Here is a 20,872-nt window from a genome sequence, read left to right as displayed (position 1 = left end):
ACATAAAACGATTGATGTAGTATTCATATTGTGTCCCAAATGGCTAAAATTTGTTATCATATCTCTCAACATTAAGTCTGCGAGGATAGCTGCACCATTGATCAATGTCAAACATGTTCTTGAACTAAAGAGACAAATTCTGTAATTTTGGATGGACACCACATCAAATTGTCCTTTACTTCTGTATATTTAAACATTCAAAGATCAGTTGAAATGTCTGGTTCTCCAAATTCCATTTTAATATATTAACTATTTTATGATGTTCATGGAGTGTTATACTGTAGTATCTGTTACTGAGATTGTTACTGTAATTGCTCACAGCCTCCTTCCCATATGCTCAATGTTGTTAAATATAACAGTGAACTCCTACTTACTCTGAGAGCACCTTCACTTTTTCTCCCTTCTTAAAACTCAAGTCTCCTTCATGTATGCCTTCATAATCATACAGTGCAACCACCACCAGGTCATCACTTCCTGTGTGATAGAACAGTTTAATTAATTGGAACAACTATCTTACAGGTAAGAGTACAAGTTTCACATTATCCAATACTAGTTCATTTTCTTGTGGAAAGGAGAGAGTCTCAAATTATGGGGATCCTTCTCTTCTGGCATATGGAATTGCAATGTCATCAATATTCTTTCAAATTGCCGGATGGAATGGGTTTCTGGTACTTGCAAGGTTAAGAAATCCACTGTTATAAAAGGATTTATGAAGGCTTTTGAAGACAAAAACAAAATTCCAGATGAATCAAATTCCACCTCAAATTCGGATATCCCACTTCACAAACACAGAAGCTTGAAGTGGTAAATGAAGTTTGTTCCTCAAGGAGATTTAAATTTGCTCCAGCCTCCAGTTCACTGATTTTTAATTTTTTTCAGACCCACAGTCAACCTGATATTTGGTAATCTTCCAAAAGGAATGCAATAAAACATGGACTAATCATTGAGACTTTAAATACTGCCTAGCACACAACTAGAGAACAGCTCAAAGGCCATGCAACAAACTTGTATTTCCCTCCCACAAAATGTGTCATGTAGGAGTGATGCAGGGAAGGGTATTTTAAAACTGCAGATTTAAAAAAAAAATTCTCAATTTCAGGTCAACTTCTAGAACAAGATTTCAAATAACTTTTGCCACCTTGAACATTTCAATCTTGAAACACATTCAGAAAATAATTTCAAAATACTTCATTTCATGATACTCTCTAATAATATTACATTCCAGGCACTAACAAAAAAAAAACTTGTCACAAAAAAAATGGCTGAGTTTATTATAAATGTCACTGCCCAGGCTGCATAAAACATGCATGTGCAGTCTGTCATGATGCAATGTCACAGAAATAAAGGAAGGAAATGGCACTATTAGAAGTGTGAATAATTATGGTGGGAATCAGAGGCAGCATCAGCTAGTGAGGCAGTGGCGGTTGCTGAGAGCTGCACACTTACAGCCTTCTTGACCCCTCAGCGTGGCACATACAAGGACAATACCCTCGCAAGTCTTTAGTGCATGTGCCAGTGCTTCCCATAGCCTGTTCCACCATGGCCAGGGGATATCATTGGTATATCTGCACATGGCAAAGGCCGTATTGCATTCAGTATAATCCCTCTGGCTAATAAAAAGCATATGCTGCAGTCTACAAGTATCAAATGAGCCTTTTAATCATTAACATACTGTTCTTGCCAGTTCAGTGTTAACCTATTGTCAACAATGTATTTCCTGCATTGGTACATTTTTGAACAGAACAGGTCAAATACGAACACTAAAGGATCTGACATGGTGAACACTTGGTGCACTATTCCATTATTGAAGATTAAAAGCTTCAAGTAACAAAGTAAAACAGTCAACAGCTGAATCAAATATTTCACAAATAGGAGCACAAAATTAGGTTTTCATACATACCTCCCGAAGAAAACTGTGCAGATGGGAAGCTATTTGTGTTCTAAATAAAAAAGGATCAATATATGAATGTTTTAATGAGCATATGCATAGATAAAATTAACATTCAAGGTAATACTTATCTTAAATTGTGGATGAATATAATTAAAGCAAAAGAATATACATCTTCAGCTTGTGGTCTTTTACTGAAGTCAGACTTTGGGTTTATTTCAGAGATAAAAGAGCAAAAATAAAAGTGGAACCTCAAGGCTGATAATCTCCAGATTATTCCCAAAACCATGCAATAACCAGCAAAGACCTAAATCAGCTCAAGACAGTGAATACATAACTTAAAACAGCGATGTGGTAAGGAGGGGTTTGAGTTCACGGAATATTGGCATTGTTCTGTGCCAATGAAAAGCTCAACTGTTGGAATACTTAGACAGGGGTGGAATTAAAATACCAATAAAAAGTGAATACAATTGTAAAAATAACTGAAAACTAGTAAAGTGAGAGGCAGGAGAAGGATCCATAGATAGGTAATAAAACAAAAAGTAAAAGATCAGGGTCCAAACAGAGGTACCAATAATGAATCAAGAAAACAATTAAGGAGCTAAATGTCAAAATAAAGTAGAATAACGAAAAATAAGAATATGATGGCTAAATTCAGTCATACGTGCTTTTAGCGCGCACCCTCTCTCAGGGTATCTTTACTCCCCCATGATCAAAAAGCAAGGTCCAAGAAACACCAGGATTGACAATGTCAGTGTTGAGCATTTGTTTTGTCTCACTAGGGAATCTGGAAGCAGGGGACACAAGGGACATCTCATTTAAATGGAGACACCGTGATTTCATTTGCTTGACAGGTTGTGACTGATATTCCCATCCTCAATTAAGCCTTAGAGATTAAATCCTTGAATATATATACTCAAGTTGGACCAGCCTAGTCAATCAAAACCTGTCAAGAGTTATGGGACCCCCAGCAGGCAAGTTGGAGTTAAGGCCACAATGAGATCAGCCATGTCCTTATTTAATGATGGAACAGTCTCTGAGCCAAATGACTTATTCCTACCTCACTTTGAGTACTAAGAGCCAATTTGGACATCATACTGTAGGAAAGATACATTGGCCTTGGAGGAAGTACACATAGGTTTACAAGAATAATAGTGTAACCCTTGAAGTCAGGTATGAGAAAAGATTAAATTAGGCCTGTTTTCTCAAGAATTTAGAAAATTAAAATGAATGAGCTGATTGAAGTTATGATGTTAACAGGAAAAGACAGGATAGATAAAAATAAACTACTCCCACTTTGAGATTCTAGAATTGGGGACTTACTCTAAAAATTAAAGCCAGACTGTTCAGGAGAGATGTCAGGAAACACTTACACACACAGGGTGAGGGGGAGATTTGGACTGCTGTTCCACAAATGGCAATTGATGTTAGATCAGTTGGAAGTTTTAAATCGGAGACATCTTTGTTTAACAAAAAAAAAACTATAAAGAGATACAGACCAAACACATAAATGGAACTAGCCCACAGAGCAGCCATGATCTCATTAAAAGGTGATGAGTAGGCTCAAAGGGCTGAATAGCCTACTTCTTTTCCTATTTCTTACATTGTGGCTGCTTCAAGTAAGTGCTCCAGGAAATGAGTTGGGAGCTGCAGAACTGTGGTGCTGGCAGAAGAGAGAGAAAATCAGGACTGTGGAGTTCAGGGACTTAGGGATTTCACACCAGGGAGCAGCAATAATTATGGGGAGTACTTCTTTTTATTGTAATACCATAGGTTGGTCCTGAGGCAACCAACGTCAACACTATCTGTCTCTGGGCAAACTTAGAGGGAACAGGATAATAGATAATTTCTATTATCTGGAGATGAGAGGTTACAGAATGACCTATGTTTTTCAGGCAATCTAATCTTTAAATTGCCTGAACAGTCATGTAAAAAGCATTAGCAACAACAAAAACAAAAAAAAAATACACTGAAGAAATGGTTAATTGCAGACAGGAAGGGATTACCAATTAAATACAGTAAATTCTAGAACATTAGGAAACCGCGACATGCAGGCAGGCTGGGGGGTCTACTTTACCTTTTCAAAATCAGCATATAACGGCCATTAGGGAAGATAAGCATTATGTATCTTTCTTAGTCTTGTTTAAACTATTAATATTGCAACCAATACAAAGTATTCAAATTTGACATTAGAAATTTGCATGTATTCAACATCCAAAAGCATCTTACGAAGAATGTCATTACATCAAATTATATAAAGAACTACAAAAATACAGTGAGGAGGCGGGAGGAAGCGAGAGGCAGCAAGAGAAAAGAAAACGGTTTAGGGAAGAAATTTTATAGTTTGTAGGAGACCAGGGAGACTGATGGTATTGCCACCCATGTGGATATGATTAAAATCACAAATACACAAAGCATTAGGATTGATGAGTGCAGCGATCGGGGGTATTTTTAGAACTGCGGCAAAGTCATGGAAAAATTTGACAAGAAAGATGAACATTTTAAATTTACAATATTTCTTAATGAGAAACCAATATAGCAGTGTTAGCGTCCCTATCCGTGAGCCAGGAGATCTGGGTTCAAGTCCCACCTGCTTTGGGAGTAAGAGATAACATCCCTGAACAGGTCAATTACAAATTATCGAAATTTGTAAGTTCGGAAAATAAGATTTGAATGACCAAGCTTGCAAACTATTGTCTGTCCTCCCACAGTCCCAAGTATTTTGCAACAGTCAAATCTAAAGGTATCAAAAAAGGTAAGGATGAGGATTTCAATCACAGATCATGCTCACGGACCTGTACCTGCTATTAATACCTCAAAACTTACCTTTGTACTCAAATCTCTCTTTAGCTTCTTCACTTGCTATCTTGCAATCAGAAAAACCCTTTCAGTTCCTCTAACTAGCCATTGTATATGACCTTCCTGCTGCTCCTCCAGCTGCCATGCCTTCAACCAGTTGGTTCCCTGAGAATTCCCTCAGTAAACCGGAGGCCTCATTTCTCCTCTTAAAACCCTTCTTACAAAACTTTTGGTCACCTATGTTAACATTTCCTTATTGGATTTTGCATCCATTTTTTGTGGGTTCATGAAATTCCTTTGGACATTTTCTATATTAAAAGAATGTGTACATATGTTTGAGGAGGGTGTCTCACACTGATCTTATTTGATTGGTTCTCATTATTTACCATCAAGAGTCACTAATCAATAATTAGTCAAGGGGCATGGTACTTTTTCCTCCTTGTCCAAAGAACAGAAACAAGCATTATGATGACAGAGATTCGCAATCTAGCTGAAAATTAAAACTGGAACTTTCTGAACTCCATGGTTTATTGTTATGTTGTTGAGATGGACTGGTTTCAGTAATTCCTGAACATGGCTGACTGCAATCACTAACTTTATGGTAACCTATTTACAACTATCAGAAAATTCCCTAACTTTTGGAACGTGGATGAGTGTATGTTGTTTCCTCCCATATCAGACTGCTACAGATAATATTTGTAGTGACATAATCTAATGCATTCCATTATAGTAACATAATTGGTCTCATTATTTGTTCTATGAGGAAGTTAGTTTTTAAAATGCCTTAACCAGTGTTTCTGCTATCGATCTGTTTGTACTTTGTGTTGTAACAGGCTTCATTCAGTATAGATATTAACAGTAGAGACTATTTCTGTAGTATTGCCACTTGTTAACCAGTAAAACAAAATTCTCGGAAAGGATTCTGCACAGGCTAATCTTGCTAGAAAAATCTTCAACTTTATTTCACTTACTGTCGCATGAGAGTTCGATGTGGGATCTTTCACATAAAGAGCAGTGTTAGATTTACGTACTGGATCATTCAAGCTCTTCTCCTCCTGGCTGGAAGAATCCTTCGATTTTGCACAACCCATGTTTCTGAGAAGAAAATGGAGAACAATGATTTGATTGCCAAGGGTAGCCTAGGTTCAATGACTGTAGTGTTGCAATTTGCACATTCAAAGTCAAGACTTCAATTATGCACCGAAACATCGTCTGAAATGCTTACATCCATGCAAACAATTAACCCTCAACTTAATATTGGAATGTCAGCCTATTCTGATATCAGTTCTCGCTATTTTAGGAAATGGTATAAATCCATTTAGACGAAAAGGCAATTAGGTAGAAAAAAACAGGTGTGCCAGGAATTTCAGATTTCCATCCTCTAATGAGATCAGCAGCAGAAACAGAGATTGACCAGGCCAGCTGGATATTGTTTGAAATCAGATGTTGTAACACTTGAAACAGGCACATTTTGCAAATTTGTCACAGAAAGCTTTGAAGTGCTAGTTTCAACATTATGTACTTTTTTGCAGTTGAGGAAATTGAAAATATCTGGGATTTACAAGGTTTTCACCACAGATGTGGTTGAAAAGGAAGGCTAAATTTGTCAGTTTATAATCCAAATAATCCCACATAATCCAGTTGTTGGAAAAATTGATCCAGGACCTGGTAAGAAACTTTACAAACATGAAAAGCACAAAACTAAAACATTTCCAAGCAGTAAATTCGGAAGGTAATTAGCTTGATGTGAAACTACTCAATTTACTGTAACTCAGTAATAATGTAAGACTTAAATAACATTTAGTTCCCACATCCCGATCCTCTGTTATGAAACAATCATGGATCTCATGGCCAAAATCAATGTATTTGATTTCTTTGATGTGAAAACACTACAAAAAAAAAGTACAATGTTAAATAATTGAGAAGGGGAAAGAGGTGTGTTGAATCTCTGTTCCTGGTCAGTACGAAATGAGCAGATAAATTTTTCTTAGTCAATGAGATTTTTTTTAAAAAAGCATCGGTAAGGTTTCAGAAACTGAAGACAGACAGAACCCTCGAAGAATACAAAGATAGCTCAAGAATGAACTCAAACAAGGAATAAGGAGGGCTTAAAAAAAAAGTCAATGAAATGCCTTTGGGAACAGACTTTAGGAAAATCCTAAGGCATTTTATACATATATAAACAGAGCAAGAGAGAGTAGCTAGGGAATGGGTAGGTCCACTCCAGGAGTAAAGAGAGAATTTATGCATGGAACTGGAGGAAGTGAGTGAGGTCCTGAAATACTTGGCATCAGTATTCACCCCTGAAATATGGAGAATATCAGGAGGGCTATGTTGATATTCTGGGGCATGACAATATAAAAAGGAAATGGTGTTAGGTGTTTAAAAACATTAAGGTAGACAAACTCTCATGTCCTAATGGGATCGCCCCCGGAATACAGAGAGGCAGGTGAGGAAATTGTTGGGGCCTTGTACAAAATCTTTGTATTCTTTTTGGTTACAGAAGGGGTCCTAGAGGACTAGAGACTAGCAACAGTGCGCCTTTAAGAGCAACAGGGATAATCTGAAAGTTACAGGCTGGTGAACCTTATATCAGTGGTAGGGAAATTATTGGTAAAAAAGTTTGGGGGGGGGGGGGGAAAAAGAGGATTTACTCACATTTGAAAAACTAGAGACCGATTAGCAATAGGCATAATGGCTTTTGGAGGGAAAGCAGTGTCTTGCAAACTTGATTAAATTTTGAGTAAGTGACAAAGACCATTGATGGAGGGCAGGGTGGTAGATATTGTCTATATGGACTTTAGCAAGGGTTTTGACAAGGTCCTTCTTGGCAGGCTAATACAAAAAGGTTAAATCACATGGATACAGAACTGGCTTAGACATAAAATACAGAAGTGGAAGAATGTTTTTCTTACTGGAGATCTGTGACCAGTGATGTTCCACAGGGATTGGTGTTGGGATCCCCTGTTGGATTGGGATTAAGATGTGGACAGTGAGGAGGTTTGCCAGAAGATATAGCAGGATACAGACAGGTGGAGACTTGGGTGAAGAAGTGGCAAATGGAGTTTGATCTGGACAAATACAAGATGATGCATTTTGGAAGATTAATGCAGTACAGTAGTGAAGTATACAGTAAATGGCAGAACACTTCATAGCATCAACAGAGGGATCTAGGCACACAAGTTCAGAGTTGCCTGGAAGCAGATAGATAAAAAGGTGGTCAAGACAAGAGTATAAAATTAGAAAGCCATGTTGCAGCTGTACAGAACTATAGTTAGGCTACATTTGGAATATAGTGTAGTGTTCTAGTCACCACTCTACAAGGAGGATTTGGTGGCCTTGGAGAGGGTACAGAAATGGTTTACCAGGATGTTGCCTGGTGTTAACCATGAGGAGAGATTGTAGAAACTTGGTTTGTTTTCACCTGAGTGACAAAAGGATGAGAGATGAATTTACAGAAATTTGCAAAATTATCAGAGGCATGCATCAAATGAATTGTCAGAGTCATTTCCCCCAGAGAAACATCAATTACTATGGGACAGAGATATTTTATTGGAAGCCTAAAAGATGTGCAAAGGTACTTTTCTTTTTATTTTTATAAAGTGGCAAGTGCCTGGAATGCACTGGCAGAGGGGGTCACAATAGCAATATTTTAGAGGTATCTTGACAGATAAGTCTAGGTATGGGTAGAGGACACAGACAGGGAATAGAAGGATATAGACCGTGTGAGGCAAAAGGGTTTTAATTTAGAAAGATGTATTAGCCCAGCCTTGACAAATCGAATGGCCTGTTCCTGTGCCTCATTGTTCTTAATCCAAGGTAACAACGAGGCAGCTCGAAACTGTCTGGCCTTGGGATAGAGGAAAAAGCAGGATTCTGCTTTGGATTATTATTCAATAACCTCTTGGTCAAAGCATCTGCATGGATATAGGGTGGCTAAAAAGGATTGAGCTTGGCCATGGTGTTCCATTAATGACTGGCATTCTATTGTGGCACACGTGAAAATGGTCAATTGGGATAGACACAAATGGCCTACTGGAACTCACTGAAAAAGCTTGAATGCTGAGTCAGTACCATAAAGTAGAAGGTGCAGAAAACAATATTCAGGAGCAGACAGGAAAAAAATACAAAAGGGAACCAAACCAACTTCCAATTTTAAAAAAATGCAAACTTATAGAACATAAATCAACAAGTCAGAATATTTATAATTAAAATCAAAAACATTGAAAGGCTCCTAGTCAAACAAAAAATTTGGGCTCAAAAGGACTTTATTCTAGATGAAAATTTATAATGAATAGTAGGCCACAGCACTAGCACAGTTCAGTTACTGGTGGCTTTAGGAGCAGGGAGGGCAGCTGTAAGGTTGGTCTTTTCCATCTTGAGAGCATGGATCAACCAGATGTTACAAGAGGGGAGACTGCCTGCACCCATTCCTTTTCATGGAAGGCCAGTGTAGAAGCTAACACTTTGCCCACTAGAGCATGACATGTGGAATATGATACACAATGTTATGAAAGGTGTATAATGATATTTTAGGATCTTTATTTCAAACTAGAAGTAGATGACCATGGGTCAGATATAAAAATTTGTTTTTGGATAAGATGATCAGAATTTAGGCAATGACTCATGGGCATCAGTTCCAAGAAAACATGTGATTGCAGAAGCTGGAAGAACCCCGTATGGTTACCAAACTGTTGAGTTTAATGACAGAAAGTAAATGCATCAAGGTCCTTCGTTTCATTTTTATTTACAAACAAATGTTCAACGTCTTAGTTCAGAGGAATCAGTCACTTCAGAAGTAGTTTCTCATTTGCAGAGTTTCCAAGCTGGGATTGCTTGTGCAGGTTGTCTTCAAGTTGTTCAACCAAGATAACTTAGACCATTAGAATTGAGAAAAGTTTGCTACCGGATCAGAAAAGGAGCCATAAAAATAATATTCTCAGCATTCCAAAGAAAGAAACTGCAAAGCATCGATTATGTAAAGGCTTTTAAAGCGAGAGTAACATTATTCTGGGTTTGAACACATTAGATAGTGCTGGGAAGTATGTTGAAACCATTTTAATCATTAAGACAGTTCTATAAATGTCTGTCTATTAAACCAAAGAAGAGAAAAGATAAACAATGTTCTGTTATTCAATAACATCTGTTGCCTCATATGAAATGTTTCAGTGACTAATAGATCATTTTAAGTTTTCCAGTTGGTTTCTCCATCAAGCTAGGTTTTACTCAGACCAGACTTGTCCATTATTCCATCAGCTGCAACCATAACACACAACATGGCTACTAATGTCTACAGCTGCATAAATAAAAAAAGCCCAGGATACTGAGAATTCTTCCTACAAAAAAATCTTGTGACTCTCAGTCCAGCAAAGAAGTGTTAATTATTAAATAGATGATGTTTTCCTGCTAGCACATTGAAACTTATCAAAATCTGACTACCTAATTATAGAAACAATCTTCTCAACTAATGAGAGTTATTAATTAGTTAACATACAATTACAATGATTTGTTACTATCGTTGAGCTGGTTCTGTCAAACAAGTAGACTTCTATTAAATACCTAGTTAACATTCTTTCTTTCTTTCCAAAAGATCTGATGACAACACAAATTCAGGCAAACATTCCCTTTCATAATACAATTCTGAAATTACACCAGTCATCAGAATTATACCAGAAATTCTATTCTAGACATATATGCTTTAACATTTTGCTGAATCATGCCTTTTCAAAATCCTTTATTTAGCATTCTAAATCTAGCCTCATGAATTTTGGAGGATGATGTCAACCCTGTTCTGACAAGTGGTCGGCATTCTAATTCTCATCTTTTTTTAAAATAATTGCTGATGGACTTTCGGTACATTATCAACATTTCAATTTTATTTTAGATTAAATATCAAAGTAAAAGTGATGTTGGCTAGTGTGATTATCCTTAAATTTCAAGCAATTATGCTTTGGGTAATAATCAACCCCAAATTTTGACATTGTTGTAGAAAAAAAGGCACAAATAAATTGTGATTCATATAGTTGTCCAAAATTGGAGACATTAAGATCCCAAAGCAAATGACAGAGTGTCGCATTTACTGCTCTCTGTAAAAGATTTTCCCATTACTTCCAATTTGTAAGTGGTATATATTATGACATCATATTTAACATTTATTCACTTTTATTTGGAAATAGAACAAACTCAGTAACAGATAAAGCTATGCATACTGGGAAAGCTGTTTAGGAATGTGGTGCTGGAAAAGCACAGGTCAGGCAGCATCTGAGGAGCAACAGAATCGACCTTTTGCGCACAAACCCTTCATCAGGAATCCTGAAGGGCTTATGCCTGAAACATCAATTCTCCTGTTTCTCAGATGCTGCCTGACCTGCTGTGCTTTTCCATACATAACTCTAATCTCCAGCATCTGCAGTCCTCAATCTCTCCAATCTGTTGTCTATACTAAGACCACTGCTTTCCCCCAAATAAACTTATGAAGCTAATTGCTTAGCAAGACATTAGCGATAACTTCTCATGGTCAAACTGGATGATGAAATTGTTTAGTGAGTCAGTGTGTCCATCATCTGCTCTACTCAAGTCTTACCCAAGACATTAACCAGATAAGAACAGCAGGTTCTTCTAGGGTACATTTGGTCCTGAAACTGGCAGAAATAATTTTGCTCAAAAGATTGCTACTCAGCTTGAATCCACCACTGGATCAAGCCTAGTTCAGATTTACTGTATTTAAAACCAAAACTTTGGTTTTAATGCATTGAAAAACCAAAATAAAGTGTTTTGTAATCTGCTTCCCATTTTAAATAGAAAGCCCCACAAAAATCATTACACAAAACTCACTTAGCACTGGTCTTTGTTTCTGCTGCTGATAAAATCAGTTAGAAAGTTCCAAAACTGTTTTAAAAAAAAACAGTATTTAACAAAATCCTACTGCTTCAAAACAGAATTACATTTGTATTTGCATATTGACAACATTTTACCCATTTTCTATCACCTGGTTAAGGTTGAAGAATCATAGAACCTCAGTTCTGGCAGCATAGAAGGAAGCCTATGTATCTGCACCAGCTCTCTGAATGAGGATCGTGACTTAATACCATTCCCCTGTTCTGTCCAAATAACCCAGTACATTTAATAGAAATAGAAAAAGAAATAATCTAATGCTTTAATTGAATTTGTCTCAATTATACTTTCAGAACCAAACCACTCAATTGTTTTAAACCATTTACTTCTTTTGCAAATCGTAAAAAAGTTTGCCTGTTCATTCTTAATCCTTTAAAAAGCAGTAACAGTTCTGCATTATTCTAATGTCCATACCTCTCGTGATTTTGAAAAGTTCTACCAAATCTTAGTCTTCTCCACTAAATCCCAACTTCTTCAAATCTGTCCTCAATAACTGAAGTTTCTCATTGTTGAAACTATTCTTGCAAACCTCAATTTTCTACAATGTGGTCATAAGCTTTCCCAAAATTGCAGTTTCTGGAACTGTATACAATACATCAGCTGACATCTAGTGTCTTATACATATTAGCATAACTTCCTTGCTCTTTTAATCTATAACCTAGGAATGCTGGATGAATTATTGATTTTTCTCTCCATCTGTCCTACACCTTTACTGAGTTGTGCACATGAATACCCAAGGCCTCTCTGTTCCCTCCATCCTTTAGGATTGGATACATTATTTCATACTGCCTCTCCAGGTTTTCTACCAGAATGCACTTTGTTTTTACATTGAACTTCACATGCCACCAATCTGCCCATTCCACAAATGTGTCAATGTCTTTGAAATTTTATACTTCAAAATTTTGTATGGTCTACAAACTTTAAAATCATCCCCTGCAATTCAGTGCTATTATTTACCTGATAATCATCTTCTCAGGGCTATTGGCTTGCAACAGGAGCATATCGAAGCCTCATCTGTCAATATGATTAGATGCAAATGGATCTTACGGTATAAATTCAAAGATTAGGATGTTCTCACCCACACAGGAAACCAACACGCCCATGATACTTGAATAAAAATTATCAAAACTAAGATTTCTTCCCCCCCACCCAATTCTTTCTCTAGATCTCCTGCCCAGTGAGCAACTTTGCAATTCTTTATTACATATACAGCACAAAACAGATCCTCTGGTCCAATTCGTGCATTCCAACCAGATATCCGATCGAAATTTAGTCCCATTTGCCAGCATTTGGCCCATATCCCATTATACTCTTCCTATTCACACATTTAAAAAGGTATCTGGATGGATGTAATTGTACCAGCCTCCACAACTTCCTCTGCAGCTCATTCCATATACATACCACCCTCTATATGAAAAGTTGCTCCTCTGGATACTTTCAAATCTTTCCCCCCCTCACCCTAAACCTTTGCCTTCTCGTTCTGGACTCTCCCATCCAAAAGGAAAAAACCTTGCCTATTTACTCTGTCCATGCCCTTCATGATTTTCTAAATCTCTATGATGTCACCCCTCAGCCTCTGACACTCTAAAGGAAAGGTAGTCCCAGTCTATTCAACCTCTCTATAGCTCAAACCAACATGTCCCTCACATCTTAACCAACGCTGACCCCTGTCCTCTAGGAATGGTCTCAACAGAACAATACCCAGCTTGCTCATGGTTCTACTGTTCATACACTAATTCAATATTCCATAGTCTTCAACTGATGTCCCGCACTGATTGAATAGAAGTGTTAGGTCCAATAAAACTACCCAGTTCAACTTTACCCTGATACTTTGTTAGCAGAAATAGCTGTGCATTACAATTAACTACTTAACCTCGTTACATGTGGTACTTTACAGTTCACCACATTACATTTCATTTCATTTGTTGTTGTTTTGCTGATAATCATACTTTCGGAAATAAGTTGACTAATTTCCAAGTTACCCTTGCTCATCATTGCTTTTCCTTGTTTGGCAACATCAGCAAATATGACCAATTTGCTTTGATCTGTTGAATCCAAATCATTAAGTTTATTCAGTATTTTCCTGGACATACCTCAAGAAACATTTTCAGTAATGTAAGCAATTTTTTTAAAAATCCAGCTCTAAAGATTTATTTTGTTCCCAATACCTTTGTGTTTAACTAATCTCCAAATGTCATCAACGTTTAGAAATTATGATGCACGATATCATTATAATTTCCCACTTCAAATGAGTTAAGACAGGTAGGATTCGCAAATGCATTGAATTGCATATATCAATGTATTATTTGCTGGAATGTTCACACTATTTCTTGCAAAAATAGTAGGATAGCTTCCAGTGTAAAACCTCAAAATTAATATTCTTCCATAACAGTACATTTATACCACTTTATAGCTGAGGCCATCCAAACGTTGTGGGAATCCCACTGGATATAAACTTAAAATTTAGTGCTGGAGTTCCAATTTCCACTTGCTGGAACTAATCAGAAATGGAATAGTGAGTAACTAATATGTACAAACGTACACCTAAGTTTCAGTATCCTTTTTAAACATGAGCACATGTAACTTTTTCATTTTACAGGCACCTATCTGATATCTGATCCCAATGATAACAATTTGTCAATATATGTCCTACCATGCTTTCTCCAGTACTGAAATACGAATATTGCTGGGGATTTGATGATTTTGGATGAAGTTGAAATGGGGTAGCTTATGATATCCATCCTATTTATTCTGTTGTCTTCAACTCTATCTGACTTATTCTTCCATCAGGTGAGCATGTTGTTCATGCCTTCGCACGTGAACAGTTGGAAGGAATATTTGAATACTCAGAACTTTCACTATGTTTTCCTCTAATTCCTTTGCTCTTTCTATTGTTCCAACTTCTCTCAGTGCTATCTTGATATATTAGGACAAACAATTTTTACTGTTATATAGTTTATGTTTGATACTATTTTGTCAGGTTTTGTTCACTACAATATTGTTTACTGCCTTTTTTTGGCCAGGCTATACATTTATCCCATTGAATTTATTCCTTTTTAACAATAGGAAGGAATAATTACCTACTGTAATAAATCAATTTGGGGATAATGCTAGTTTGAACAGAGTATGCCAGTTTCCAGTTACACATTTATCTTGCTAACTTTCCTTTTCCCTTTAAAAGGGTCCCATATGGCCTTTACGAAAAAGAGTTGAACAAAAGATCTGAGTTTGATATACTATTTGATTCCATTCCCATCATACCCATCCCCAATTCCTAAAAGTAGTTGACCACATGAAGGTGGGGATAAATAAGTTGCATCCACTTTATTATACAAAGTTTGAGTGAACGGGGAGTCAGTCCCTCTACTTCTGGGCATCAGCCTTCTTGATCACAGCAATAGGGGATCAAACAGACAGATTCAAAATAGATAGGGCAGCAGGGGAAAAGAAAACAGCCTTTGAAACGTCACAGGTAGCTGCAAAAAGTGAAGATGGGATGAACATTTCAGTAAAAGTCACCCCCCCCACCTTTGTATTACTGTATCTTATACCAACTGCACGATCCAGGTCTGAACTGCAGTTGCAAGTGTCATTTGCCCACTCCCAAAAAGTGTGCAGAATTCAAATCAAGGAGCAACTAGCATAGTAGAATCATTGGGTAACCATTCCTCCTATAGATTATGTCTTCCCATACTGCTGAACTAACCCCTCCAGTCACATTTCCCCCCCTCACTCCTGCTGTTCCTCCCAAGACAGAACTGTTGATTTGGGGACAGAACCTGTGGTTCATGAGTTGGAACAACAGTATGGGATAGACCAAAAAGATTGAAAGCAAGAGAAAACTCGTCTGATCTGAAGGCAGAAAAAGAGAGAAATAATTCTCTGTTCAGACCTTGCAAGTCTAAAGGATAATTGATGTTTTTTTTTAAATTGACAGGAGGGCTGGGTTGTGGATGGTGACTCTTTATGCTAGCAACACTGAGGGCAACAGCTTTTTTTAAAAACAAAGTTTAAATAAACAGCCCCTTCCCATCCCCCTCTCATTTACAACACCTAAATTTGACAAAATTAATAGAAATTTAGAATTTCTAGAGAAGGAGAGGCCAAGGTAGCAGCAGGTTCAGTACAAGTAGCTTTGACTGTGTGAACGAGAGGGAGAGGACATGATAGACCAAGAGGGCGGCAGGGCAGAATTGAACTGTGTGAAGGGAAGCTGTTATTGTTAGATTCTTTGACACCAGCGCAGAGTATCTCCTTTATTTAATAACCTTTCATGGGTCTTTACATCCAACAAGCCTCTGAAAAATCTATTAGTATCACTGGCTTGGAAGATGGGTGGGACAAGAGGGAGGAGGGAGGGAGATAAAACCATTCTAATGCTGGAAACATCTATAATTTGCACAACCCTCTCACAGGTAACATTTCCCTAGACATTTCACTAGTCCAGGGGGGCACAGTAGAAGATTCAGTAGAAGTTGGGAGAAAACAAAAAAAAAGTCAGGGAGAAGGTCCAGGAGATCGGAAAAAATAAAAATGAGAGAGGAATTTCTACCTCGATGGAAGGCAGACAACAAAATATTGGTGCAGTGGAGAGGTCGGATAGTGCTGAACGTGCAGAGAAAAGCCAACCCAGAGGAGATTGATAGAGCTATGGAGGTTAGAAATGTGTAGTTTTGTTGACGATGGATGGGGTGTTTGGTGCTTGGGTTAGGAACCGGCAAGATGACAATTTGTTGGCAATTGGCCCTCTCCTCTTGTGGGGGGCAGTCAAATTTCTGTTGGGACTAAACAGAATAGCACAAGCGAAAATAATGTTTTTGATATGTGGGAATTATAATAGATAACTAGAGTCTGGTATTCAATCACAGCATATCTACATACTAAGAAACAACTACATGGCATAAATATAAAATTATAATTCCAACTTCAGTTTAAGATCTCCTATAAAAGAGCATAAGAAAGGAGCTAAGCACCATATAGCCCATTGAGCAGCTCCTCCAATATGATCAAGGCCAAAATCGAGTTCTGGTCACAACTCTCTCTTCATGCCAGTCCTTTCCTCACCCCTTTTTTTTTCTAAAAAAGGGATCAATTCAATATAACACAACACAATTTCAGCCTTCATAGATCACGGAGTCATAAAATTCATGATTCAGATGCTGTCTGACCAGCTGTGCTTTTCCAGCACTACACAATGGCTGATCACCTAAATCAGGCAACTTCAAAAGTTTTGTGGTCTTAAGCTCTGGAGGGTTTGACTGTGTGGAAATGTCATTATGAATGACTGAATTAGTTCCAAACCCCTCTACTGGGCTTAACGCAGCAGAAAAATTGACATTTCGCATTGGAAATGGATTAGTTGTATATCCTATTGACTGACTAAAGTTATGTTTCTTTAAAGTTGGTTTTAAATGGCTGTTTCTTCATTTTGACAGGTTTATGAGCCATTAAGAGTAATTATCCATTCAAGTCGTAATGAACAGATGATATTTATTTTTGACAATTTTCATAGACATTTCAAAAGTCTTACATCAACATAGGACTCCAGTTTATTTCACCATGGACTCTGGGCTAATTTGGACAAAGAACAATTTGAGGGGGCATGGGTCAGGAGATGAGGACTAGCAGTTCCAACATTTATAAAATAGAAACTGGGCTTATCTCCCAGCAACTAGAGGCAGGCCTCCTAACCTGCTAATCTGGCACCTGCCTGCCATTTTCTACTCAAACCTGCTTTGGGAGGGTGGAAGGACCAACTCCAGCCTGATTCCCAATTCTAGATGTGGTCTCAAAGGTCTTGATTCTTGTGACTGCGGCATGATACAAGTTGATCCTTCCATTATACTAAAGGCAGGTTCATACTGTAAAGCTGACAAGGAAATTCAAGACAGCTTTGACAAAGGGTCAGTGAGACTCGAAACATCAGCTCTTCTCTCCTTACAGATGCTGCCAGACCTGGTGAAATTTTCCAGCATTTTCTCTTTTGGTTTCAGATTCCAGCATCCACAGTAATTTGCTTTTAAGGAAATGCAAGACGTGGACACAAAGAGCCAATCAAATGCTCTGGTCAGAATAGAGGTGAAAATAACCAAGTACTTTGTAATGTTTTTAGTATTGCAAGTCGAATGGTGAGCAAGGCAAGTGCTGGTCTGTTTACATGTTTAGTAAAAACCATGCAAACATTCTTGCTGCATTAATAATTTCTTTTCATGAGAAGCTGTCTGTACATTCCAAAACACACATCTGATTGCAAGTTCACTATGCTTGCTGAGCTGATAGTAATGAGAACAATTCTAAATAACATCAGAGAGCTTTCGTTGAAGCACTGATGTTCTGTCCTGCTTCCTAGTGTGTGTCTTGGTCTGTTGTTGTGGTGGGTGATAGCACTTCTGGTGCTTTCTGAGAGGTTGGTAAATGGGGTCCAAATCAATGTGTTTGGTGATGGAGTTCCAGTTTGAATGACAGGCCTCTAGGAATTCCTGTGCCTGTCTTTGTTTAGCCTGTCCCAGGATGGATGTATTGTCCCAGTCGAACTGGTGTCCCTTTTCATCCGCATGTATGGATAATAGTGATAGTTGGTCATGTCTTTTGGTGGCTAGTTTCCTGCTGTCCAATGTAATGTTTGTTGCAGATTAGCGGGGTATTTTATATATTAAATGATCGTTCTGCTAGCTGTCATTACAGGCCCTTTAAATTCATCGGGTGATGTTTCAGTATGGTGGTAGGTTTGAGCATTACCATGATGCCTAGGGGCCAGAGTATTCTGGTCGACGGCTCAGGAGATGTCTTTAACGAATGGCAGGGTGGCCAGAGTCCCTGGATGTATTGTGTCTTATTGTTTAGGTATTGGCAGACTGCGCTTATTGGGTACCCATTGTTTCCCAATACATTGTATACACATTTTTCCTGAGCTTCTCTTAGTTCCTGGATGTTGCAGTATGTTACGGCTTGTTTAAATAGTATCCTGATGCAGGTGTTGGGATGATTACTCCTGTAGTTGAGTATCTGATCAGTGTGTGTGGCTTTCCTGTAAATGCTGGTCTGCAGTTCTCCATTGGCTGTGTTCTACTGTGACGTTGAGGAAGGGGAGTCTGTTGTTGTTCTCTTCCTCTTTGGTGAGCTTCATAGGTGAACTTATAGATGCAAGACGATGAGGTCATGGTTTCCTTCAACATGACATCCTATTTACATCATAAACGTCACCCTGACCAAAGAAACACTGGCCTCACTGCTAGACAAACCAAGGACACAAACACCTGACAGCACCAACTCTATCAGCAAGGACAGCATCCTTAAACTAATAGACCTGTGCCTCACAACCCACTTCACCTTCAATGACAAGGTCAACAGACAAATCAAATGGGACGCCTATGGGATCATCAATGCCAGGATTCTTAGCAGAAGCAGTTGTGCAGAGGTTAGAATGAACAGCCCTTCCCATGATCCAGCTCAAGCTTTGTGTCCGCTATGTGGATGACACCTTTGTCATCACGAAACACAAGTTAGAAGAAACCCACAAACACAAACCTTTTTACCAGTATAAAAGTTTACCAAAGAGGAAGAGAATGACGACAGAGTCCCTTTTCCTGTAATGCACGGTAGAATGCAAAGCCAATGGAGAGTTACAGACCAGCATTTACAGGAGAGCCACAGACACTGATCAGATACTCAACTACAGGAGCAATCATCCCAACACCTACAGAGCTGCATTAGGACATTACTTAAAATGAACCACAACAAACTGTAGCGCCCAGGAACCACATTCAAGAACAGGTACCCGATTCCTACACAACAGGCCAAACCAAGACAACATGCCCAGAGACTCTAGCCACCCTGCCATAAACTAAGACACCTAAAATGACAACCAGACTACTCTGGCCCCTTGACATCATGGCAGCCCACAAACCTATCCTGATGAATTTAAAGGAACTTGTACCAACAACCATCAGAACAATCATAATATACAAAATACTCTGCAAGGACTACAACAAACATTACACTGGACAGACGGGGGGGGAAAAGTTGCCACCAGGATAGACGAGCACCAACGTGCCACCAAAAGACATGACCAACTCTCACTTTTATTCATACACACAGACAAAGGGAGACATCCATCTTGGGACAGGCTAAACAAAGACACATATGGGAATTCCTCAACCTAGCATTCAAACCGGAACTCCATTAACAAACACATTGATTTGGTCCCCATTTACCAACCGCTCAGAAAAAGAACCAGAAGTGATATCACATACCACAACAGACCAAGACAGATAAATAGCAAGCAGGGCAGTACACCAGTGCTTCACTGGTTGCTCACTGATAAGGTTACCTAGCATGGTAACAAAATGTCCGAGAACAAATCTACCAGCAGTGAGCAAGCTTACCATCTAAACCACAATCTGAGCTACAAAACCTTCTCCAAAATTGCATGCACATCTCTTTTCATCAAGAAAGAATTGGGAAGGAAGTTTTTTTTGAAATACTGTCACCTACTGGATAGAAATTTGCATGAAATTTTCCTATCAAAAACAGATAAGAAAATCAACAGATACACACCATATTACAAACAACCTTCAGAATGCTTTAACTAAATAAAGAGTGAATAATTAGCAGAACAAATATTTCAAAATGTCATTTTATTTACTTTATGCTGCATCAGCAAAGCAGGACAGTTTTGATAACTAACAGGTTTATTCAAATTTAAGTATAACAAAACAAACAGGTTCCAACCAGGAAGGGTTCAGACTTGTGCATTAGGCTAACTTACATCACAGGCACAGTCCTCATACATTTACCATCAGCCTCTGTTCTTTTGCATCTAAGAAGCAGCTGTTTCCAAATACCCTGCAGGAAGAGAGAAAGGTAAGCTCCTCACCCACAACTTTCACTTTCCATATTCACTGGATTGACCTTTGTTTTGTTGCAGTAGACAACAGAAAATCTTTAGCCAAATCATATTGATTACCAAACATACTAAAAATTACCTTTCCTCACGTGATGTAATGTAGAACATATTGGGAACAGAAACAAGTTATCTGAACACACCCAAATTGCTAAAATAGTTTCCTGACAAGATATACAACAAGCAATTAAGAATTTCTTGACAATAGCAACTTACTTTAAATAGGCAGACACTCTGCACAGAAAATTTTTCTCCATGCTCTTTGAAACCCAAGATCTCAGTTGTCTGATGCATTTTGCATATAGCCAGCATCAGAGACCTCCCTTTCCACATTGCCACACTCAATGTACAATATGTTACAGATTACGTTACCTGACTCCTACCTCAAC

At 38.1% G+C, this 20,872-nt stretch overlaps 1 protein-coding gene across 2 annotated transcripts in view; it reads right to left on the bottom strand.

The window, feature by feature from the left end:
- LOC132822957 (tyrosine-protein kinase HCK-like) overlaps positions 1-20,872 on the bottom strand; it is a 93,405-nt gene that overhangs the window by 57,693 nt on the left and 14,840 nt on the right. The window contains exons 2-4 of one of the 2 annotated variants that reach the window (XM_060836403.1): positions 5,719-5,782; positions 1,901-1,940; positions 375-474 (exon numbers count right to left, since the gene is read on the bottom strand). In XM_060836403.1, the coding sequence (XP_060692386.1) occupies positions 375-474; positions 1,901-1,940; positions 5,719-5,778 (200 nt within the window). In that variant the 5' untranslated portion in view covers positions 5,779-5,782. Of the gene's footprint in view, positions 1-374; positions 475-1,900; positions 1,941-5,658; positions 5,783-20,872 lie in introns of both variants that reach the window. The other variant, XM_060836401.1, reaches the window with a different exon arrangement.

This window comes from Hemiscyllium ocellatum, chromosome 15 (genome assembly GCF_020745735.1).
Source record: "Hemiscyllium ocellatum isolate sHemOce1 chromosome 15, sHemOce1.pat.X.cur, whole genome shotgun sequence".
In the NCBI taxonomy this organism is placed as follows: Eukaryota; Metazoa; Chordata; class Chondrichthyes; order Orectolobiformes; family Hemiscylliidae; genus Hemiscyllium; species Hemiscyllium ocellatum.
This window is presented reverse-complemented; position numbering and strand designations above follow the sequence as displayed.